The sequence below is a fragment of the Limulus polyphemus genome, unplaced genomic scaffold, assembly GCF_000517525.1.
Source record: "Limulus polyphemus unplaced genomic scaffold, Limulus_polyphemus-2.1.2 Scaffold319, whole genome shotgun sequence".
Classification (NCBI taxonomy): domain Eukaryota; kingdom Metazoa; phylum Arthropoda; class Merostomata; order Xiphosura; family Limulidae; genus Limulus; species Limulus polyphemus.
In genome coordinates this window covers 569,969-579,421 of record NW_013665929.1, presented here as the reverse complement: position 1 = coordinate 579,421, position 9,453 = coordinate 569,969, and the positions used below count along the sequence as shown (strand labels likewise).

Sequence of the window (9,453 nt, the reverse complement as noted above, 5' to 3'; positions counted from 1 at the left end):
CAACGAATAGTGGGATTTACCGTCACATTATAACGCACCCACGGCTGAAAGGGCGAGCATGTTTTGTGTGACGTATATTCAAACCCGCGACCCCCAGATTGCGCTATTTGATCAACAGTAGCTGTGCAGGCAAAGGTTGACTTCCATCCAGTCAGCAACTCGGACCTAACCGTTTAGTCCATGAGTCGCCGTTCGGGTTGAAAATACCCAACTGAATCAACAAACCAAGAGGTACGCGTTATAACTTTGTTTCCAGTAAATAACCTGATTTGACTTCAAGTTTATTTTAGCGAAAATTGCATGTATGTGAAAGGATATAGTAGAATCAAATATAGTGTTTTCTTTAGTTATTTGTTTGTTTGTAGTAAAGTACAAAGCTACACAATGGGTTATCTGTGCTGTGCCCACCACGTATATCGAAACTCGGTTTTTAGCGCTTAGCCACTGGGGAGGGAGGGGGGGCTTGCTTAGTTATACAATTTTTGTTTCTTTGCGCTCTTCAATAGAAAATATTTTAATGAAAAAATATTTCCAGTGTGGAAAGCCTCGCAATTAGTGCAGCGAAAGGGAAATTATTCAGAGTTCTTGCGTATGTTTAATTTTCAAATTAATGTTTACGTGATAAATTTTGGGTACTTTTGCTAAAAACGGACATTTTGATCATGAATTTTATATTTCTCTTGGCCTTGGTATTACTTTGAAGTGTTTAGGAAATTATTTAATTTCTTATTTTAAAATGTAATATTATGAGAAATTATATTACTTATTTTTAGCCCTGGTGGTAAAGCAATGAAGTATTATACAAATATGGTTGAAGTAAATGCTGAGTATATCTGTTAGAAGTTTTGAAAAAAAAAAATTTGTTTTCTGGCGCTCCTGTTCTCTAAAATTACCCGTATGAAGAAATTAAGAACTTTATCAGGAACTCCACAAAATGCTTATAAAAATGTAACAAAGATCAAGAAGTTTGTTGTTTTGGATTATCCAGTTTGTAACTGTAGCTCCGAGAGATGGGTATTATTGTGAAAATATTCAGTATCGATTCCAAATACAACGTATTAGAATTTTACTGAAATAAGCAAATTGTCCCTAAATTCCAGATGCTGGTTATTTCTGATGATGACGCCTCCTGTTGGTAGGTAATTAAGCAACTGAAGTACATTAATAATTTCCCCAGACTGAGTTTAGCTTTATGATTTCTTCAGAAGTATCTCTTTGAAATGTGCTGGCCATGATAAAATAATAAGTTTTACAATGAATATGCACTATCCGCTTTTAGTTTTACAGTATATTTGCTTTAATTGGTTGCTTTAGGCTTTGAAGTGTACTGCAGTAACTGTTATCACCGGTTCCTGAAAAAGAAAATGTTAACGAATGAGCATATAGCTCAATTACTTAATATTTTATCTTCTTATGAACGTAGTAGATTTGTTGCAAGCACAAGCACTTAGAGAAATAGCAGAAATTTCATTGATTTATATCTACTTAGTTTGATTACTCGTTAGCGTGTCTGAACAGTGAATACGAAGGTTCGTGGTTCGCGTCTCGTCGCCAAAAATAAACACTGTGCACCAAATTACTTATAGGCCTTAACTATGTTGGTTACAAGTTCTTTCATAACATGTGAGTTACACACACAAACATTTTTAAACAAAATTACCTCATCATAACGCAATATTCAAGACAAAATGTCCGATAGTAAAAACCTTCCAGAATATTCCGATAAATCCCACCAATTACAGCTTCAGGCACCAATATATTTTCTATAGAAAATGAGTGATTTCATCCAATAATTTTTCGTTTGGTCAGTTCTTTACACTGAGTGTTGTGACAAGTAAAAACAAAAGTTTACTCAATATGATGTGATATTGATCCCATGGATCTTTTGCATCAGGAGTAAACAGTGTAAAAACACGTCGATAATTTGAATGTTAATAAACAACTTCGAGTTATCGACGACACACTATTTTATTAGCTCCGTATACCGAACCACGTGATTCGGACGTTGCGTCTGTTAGATGTTAGTAATTAAAACTTTTACACTTTGAAAGTGCTGGCCCGTCTGAAAGTTCACACTTTTGACTGTGTTGTAACTGGAACGGAAAGTGTAGATATACATTTAATTTGAAATTTTATTCTTGTTTCAATAGGCCATTCTCATTTTTATATTTAATTTTTCCACTGCATATTGGAGAGTGTTCTAAAAATGGCTTGGATTTATTACAAAAGAGCTAAGGATATGAATGTTGGCGAAGCAGATAGTTCTGGTGGTTAGGTTTGTTGATGTGTTTTCTTGGCTTTATACTTACTGTCTGTAGTGCTGGAGTTTGATGGTAAAAAGGGTATACTTGTCAGTATCTGTTTTTATAACTTTGAATTCAAGTTTTATATAATTTATTCCGTGTAAGTAAATTGTTCATTATTTTTCTATGAGTGTCTAATGAAGAACTATTTGGGTACTACTTCACTGAAACAGAACACTCATATTGGTTTTAACGACTACAAACAATTAAACCCCAACTGCGTGTATTACAGAATACTCCTATCGACTACAAAGAATTAAACTCTGCTGCGTGTATTACAGAACACTCATGTCGACTACAAACAATTAAATCCCATTGTATTACTTTACAGTTTACAAGTAATTGTCTCACTCAGACTTGTTTACATCAGATATTTCTATAATATGTTTATGTTATTCCAAGTTGTTTCTTAAACAAATTCCACTTTTACCCATACAAGTTTTGCATAATTTTGCAAAAGTTACAAAGATTTAATTGACATCTACAGCAGTAAGACTGATAGAACGTCTGGAAAATATGCTCCAAAGAGAGTTAAGTTCGCTAGATGAAATCTGCTAATCACAAAAATTCCAAACGTTTGAATGCTTAAAGGAAATTTTGGTGAAGCTGTATCTGCTGCTGACTGTTGACGATCACCAGTGAAGCTGTAGCTAATGCTTACTGTTGACGATCAGCAGTGAAGTTGTATCTGCTGCTGACTGTTGACGATCAGCAGTGAAGTTGTAGCTAATGCTTACTGTAGACGATCAGCAGTGAAGCTGTAGCTAATGCTTACTATTGACGATCAGCAGTGAAGCTGTATCTGCTGCTAACTATTGACGATCAGCAGTAGAGGCTGTATCTGCTGCTGACTGTTGACGATCAGCAGTGAAGCTGTACCTAATGCATACTGTTGACGATCAGCAGTGACGCTGCAGCTACTGATTACTGTTGAACATCAGCAGTGGACATCACAGCTGTCTAGCAAACTTAATTGTTTCGGAAATGTTTAAAATTTAGACATTCTACATCATATATCAAACCGCGTTTACCTCCAAAGTGCAGAAATGAGTCATTAGAAAGGTAATAGATCTCTCTGGCAGAAGACCTAACCTTTGGAATCTTATTACTGATCAGCTGTTGACGATGAATATGCGATACACAGTCCAGTGTATCGTTTAAGCAAGACAGTTGTCACAATATACGAGTATCTTGTTTCATTTTGTGACTGAAGAAATTACCATTATCAACCAAAACGATACAGCGCTTTAGTGAATCGTGTTCGTTATGGTGTCGGCGTTATCCAAATTCTTTATGATTATTGATATATTTCAATGATATTTTTTCAGTCAGATACTAGCAAGATATCATGTAAATACGTAAATATGGAAAATCTTATTATCAGCACAGTTGTTATTGTAACGACTATGAATTACAGTTTAGTTTCAGGTGGGGGAGAAATCGTTAGCGCTGTAAACCGTTCACAAATTTTATGTGGTATCTAACTGATATAGACAGGTATTATGCCGGCACGCCCAACATTCGATGACGTTTTTTTCCACCAGAGGCTCCCCTTAAACAATTACATTGCGGTGAAGAAAATAGCCGTATTGTGGAACATTTTATAGAATTTTTCACAGTATTCAAAGTTACGTATGTAAAGTACAACTTAATATAAATTTAAACGATTAGTTTTTGGAATATAACAAGTATAATGTGTATTTAATACTTTTCTTTGAAGATAACGTACGGAATTGCGTTATATATTATATTATCCTTATATAGATTCTCTAATAAAGATAAAACGGAAAGATAACACATCAGAATAAATTAAGGTACTCGTGTGTTTACCCGTTATATGTACATATACATCAGGATAATATAAAAGCTAACCTTGACTTTAATATCGAGTTTTGTGAATAATTACTTATGGAATGGTTAATTTATATCGTCTGTTGGATACTTTTATTCACCAGAAGAGTGTCAGATCGATTTCTATTTCAGTAATGAGGAGTAACTTCCAGGAAAATTCTGCTTCCGTTGCGTGCTTCTTTCCAATCGATTGATTCGCTATCCAATCAGATTGTCGGATTTAAACGTTTGGTAAACTGAATAGTATTACTGGTTGTTTGAAAACCCGCAGTGCAGCTTGTACAGCCAATTAGAAGCCGTAGTAGATATTAAGTTTAGTACTGTTGCCATAGAATTATTTCCCCCAAAACAGATATGTTTTCCGTAGTAAGTTTTACTTGATCTAAGAGAGCATATTTTTAATAAATAATGCTCTAGTAACAAAATAACTGCGTTACGTTTACTTGATTTATGAACACATAAAACCATATCGAATTGTTGGATAGTAAAAAACTCTGCTGACGAAAATCGTAGTTTTGTTAAGCCACGCGAGTTTCATTTGAATAATAATAATAGAAATACTCACATATCTGATCGAATACGGTAATACTTTTTTGCTTCGATAAGTTTTGATTAGCTAAGCTCTACAGAAACCCAGTGTTCAAAAAGCTAAATGGCGATTGACTAACTTGAGTTTGTGACAGTTTGGGTTTCAAGGTGTATTACTCACATATTTGATCGAATACGGTAATACTTTTTTGCTTCGATAAGTTTTGATTAGCTAAGCTCTACAGAGACCCAGTGTTCAAAAAGCTAAATGGCGATTGACTAACTTGAGTCTGTGATAGTTTGGGTTTCAAGGTGTATTTATTACTTAATTCAATCATTCAAAATACTGTAAGTACTGGAACTTCTTAAACAATCACACTAATTTAGCAAATCTGGTCATTTCATTGGGGTATGATCGTCAACTGTATTACTAAACTAACAAATAACACGTGTCTGCTGTCTGATGAAACTGAAACTTACATTCCATTAACAACACATGGGCAGTCTAATGGCCTAGTGGTTAAAAAGCTTCAAAGCATATAATACTTAAATTCGAGGTTCGATACCCGTGGCGGGCGCAGTGCCGTTGATTGTATGGCTTTACGCTAAAATAAACAAGTTCGTTCATTCCCTTGTGTGTACATTTTCGAAACTTTGCCAGCACGGAGTATTAATAATGAAAGCATCCTAGTGTTTAGGGGATTTGACGTCACTTCCTCATGTTAATTAACCATTTGACTTTATGCGACGTCACTTCCTGATGTCAATTACACGTCTGAGTTTATGTGATAAAAACCCACCCAGACATTCGACAGAGTGTTTCGTCACTTAATTAGTAGCACGCATGAATGGATTTAAGAGGTTCCCACCATTCTTATTTACTATCTAGCGTAAACATACCTTTCAGACTGTAAGCGAAGAATGCATATGGATGATGTGAATTTTCACCATCTTAAGTGTATCTCTTGTATTTGTAATTTCACACACGCCTCAAGAGGGGCGTCATTTCACACATCCTGTTAAATCAATCGAGAATGATAATCTGTTGGAAAAGATGAGTGTGAGAAAATTATCGATCGTTAAAGCAATGTTTTATTTTATTTTTTCAAATACGAAATATAACTGCGAATATTGTTTGGGAGTGAGGGTAGTTTCTGTGCGCGAACTTGTTACAAGTTTTTTATGATATGTTATAGAACTCTGTTGTAGGGTCTAGTTTATTGCCTCTTTCTTAACATGTTCGAAATACATTTACATTAAACTTACTAACCCATATCAGCTCTTTTTGCGTGAGTATTGACCCAATAAAAGTTTTTTATTCATTATTCTTACCGTTAAACTGTATCAAGTGGCACTGATGGTTCACCATAGCGTTTCATATTTACTTTTGTACTGAAATGTGAAACTTCACTTGGAATTCAATGAAAAGGTGTGTAACTAAACCTCATAGAAAAACTAAACGAACAAGATAAACTTAAGTATACACTAATGATTTGTAATGGTTGTCGTTATCACAACCTAATAAATTATAATGTATTACACTGTTAATCTTACCACACAGGTAGAACCAGAACCAGAAACAAGCTAGATAGTTACACACACATGATTTAGTTTTCCCCTCGGGATCCGTTTTTTGTTCTTTTTATAAACTAATATAATAAATTATGGACCTGATTCTAAACAAATAAAATATGAACCATTTAACACGGTCAAACCCATGAAACGCCGATATTAAGACAATATAGGGTATATGAAGTTGTGTCGGTAAACTCTTTCTTAATTATGTTTTCTATCTTTGTTGGAAAATGCATTGTGAACATTGTGTTGTTATTTTAAGCCTATACATAGAGATCAAGATTAACCTTACGAACAACTTCTACATTAAGTTATTTCTGTATTGAAAATTTCAAACATTTGCGTTTTGAATTTATTCATCATTTTGTGAAATGTTATAAGTATGACATTTAAGATTTATTTTCGCTTTACATGTCCAACTTGAGTTTGCTTACAAATTTTATAACATTATCCAAGTATTTTATCTTGTGTAAAATATACTAATGGCGTGAAAAAAGATTTTTTTTATAGTTTTAATGTAGGTTTTTGCATTTATGTTCCCAAATGGCTCAGCGGTAAGCTTCGGGCGTTATAATGCTAAAATTTAGGATTTGATCCCCGAAGCGGACACAGTGCAGATAGCCCATTGTGTGGCTTTGCATAATAACAAACAAACAAAAACACTTGAGTAGAAGCTATCGCATAATTGTTATAAATGAATAAAAACCCTATAACTCGAACGCTTTCAAAAGGTGAACCATTCTTCTTCTTCAGGGGCAAACTATATATATATATTAAGTATTGAATATATAAGGATAAGTATTTGACATAAAAATATATCCTACTTTACAGGAATACGACGATGTGGCGCTTTCCAAATTTAGCTAGTTTCTCAGTCACTGGAATTTGAGTTTAACAACAAAAACTATTACTTCAGAAAAGATGTAATCATTTGCGCTAGTGTTTTAAAAGTAGCTTCAAGTGTTAATGTATATATATAAAGTCATTTTTACTCAGGACGGTGTTGTAATTTTAAGCATAACAGGTGCCCAGCACGTAATTTTAACGTAGCGTGTTATGAGATGCAAGTAACTTCAACCATCAATAATATTCAGTAGCAACCATGACTGTGAATACGGCGTTAATAAAACAGCACTGGGGCGTTTATAACTGGTCTGTTGACTCGTTGCAAAGTCTGCTCGAAACATTTTACTTCATATTTCTTATGCCACCGTGCTTTAAGAGATGATAACGCCAGGTGCATGGCGGGACATAATAGATGACTCGGCAAGAAAACATCTCTGACGAGTTGAAGATAGTATAACATGCACGAGGAAAGTAGTTTTGAAGTTGCAAAAATTATGAAGTCTTAAAGAAGCGAAGAGGATCAGGTCTCAGCGGCTGGTGTACTTTTATAGCGATGAGGATCAGGTCTCTGATGTGATTTTAAAACATTGAGGATTAGATTGCAGGGACTGGTGTACTTTTGGAGTAATGAGAGTCAGATCTCAGCAGCTGATATACTTTTAGAGCAACGAGGATCAGGTTTCAGCTGCTGGTGTTCTAGAGCAGCGAGGATCAGGTTTCAGCTGCTGGTGTCCTTTTAGAGCAATGACGATCAGGTTTCAACTGCTGGTGTGATTTTTCAAGCAAAAAGGATCAGGTTTCAGCTGCTGGTGTTCTAGAGCAGCGAGGATCAGGTTTCAGCTGCTGGTGTTCTAGAGCAGTGAGGATCAGGTTTCAGCTGCTGGTGTCCTTTTAGAGCAATGACGATCAGGTTTCAACTGCTGGTGTGATTTTTCAAGCAAAAAGGATCAGGTCTCAGCGGATGGTGTACTTTGAGTGTTGTGAAGAATCTCAAAAACATTGAAATTGTTTTAAGGAAACAAAGTAAAGACTTTATATTTAGAAAGATATTTTAATGGGAAATTTAATAAGTTGTAGTATGTCTTTATTTCCAATATGTATAAGAAACGTATCATATGATGCAACCTAGTCAATATTAACTTTTAACTTCAATAAATAGATTATATTTTCCCAATTTAAACAATGTTACAAATATATCTCTGACATTAAAACAGGAATTGCTGAAATGCTCTTTGATGAAATAAACATATTTAAACTTTTTACAGTCAGTCTTTTATTTTTTAATTGTAATGTAACATGTGACACTCCAACCGAAACTATATGTTTTAAACTCGGCAAACTGTGGGCATTAGTTCAATTTGAATCAAACCCGATGACAAACGATTGAATGAATTATACAATAACGAAAACCGCAACCTCACTTTACGTTATAATTTATAATGATTTCTGAGTGGTACTAGTAGAACATAGCAAAACTGAACCCTCTTTTTGTGAATGGTACTAGCAAGATTACACCCTCATTTTCTGAATGGTACTAGTAGAACGTAGCAAGATTATACCTTCTTGTACGTTCCTCATGATTGCTCGATTCTCTTGAAATGACTTATGATTGAAATATTTTGTTCCAGCCCTCTTTATTTTCTTATTTCTCAATGAATAATTTGTGTCAAAGTATGTTCAGAATTATGTTTTTCTATGTTTAAGCACAACATGCTGATTCCTTCATGAATGAATAAGATTGCTTTGTCAGAACACATCTTCAATGAAATGTTTTTTTTTGTTGTTGTTGTTTCTACGTAAACGTTATTTATTATAGTTTTTTCATTCCTCAAAATTCATCCTGTTTTACACAAATAATAACACTGTCTTGCAAGTGCTTTTACTTCATTTAAACAATGATTCATCGTAAAAGAGATTATTTGTAGCACACCAGGTTGACGGAACAATTCGTTTCTTTAACAAAAACTTGTTTTTTCAATCGATAAAAACACGTCAAAAACCAAGTCATTTATGTTTGAATCATGACAGATGTTATGACGACAACAACAAAAAAAGTGATTAAAGTTGAAATATTTTCTCAGAATTATATTTAAGCAGTGAACAAAATAAGATTAAGGTTTCGGAGTTAAATTTTATTTGTTGCTTGAAAGCGTGCTCTTAATCATTTGGAGAAATTAAACTTATAAATAGCAACTTACTGTTCACTCTAAAAAAACACACAATATTCTTAACCATTCGTCTAAACAACGCGAACGTTTGACAGGTGAGAGTTAAGTCAAAAAACACTATACTTTTCACGATCATCATAATTTTATCTCTACGTAAGTTCCGTACGTATATGTATATATAT

General features: G+C 34.2%; 1 protein-coding gene across 1 annotated transcript in view; it reads left to right on the top strand.

Moving 5' to 3' along the window:
* Positions 1-7,150, top strand: part of LOC111085302 — a 48,664-nt gene extending 41,514 nt beyond the window's left edge. Inside the window, exon 4 of the mRNA XM_022383233.1 lies at positions 7,089-7,150. Within this exon, the coding sequence (XP_022238941.1) occupies positions 7,089-7,120 (32 nt within the window). The 3' untranslated portion in view covers positions 7,121-7,150. The remainder of the gene's footprint in view (positions 1-7,088) is intronic.
* Positions 7,151-9,453: the final 2,303 nt, after the last annotated feature.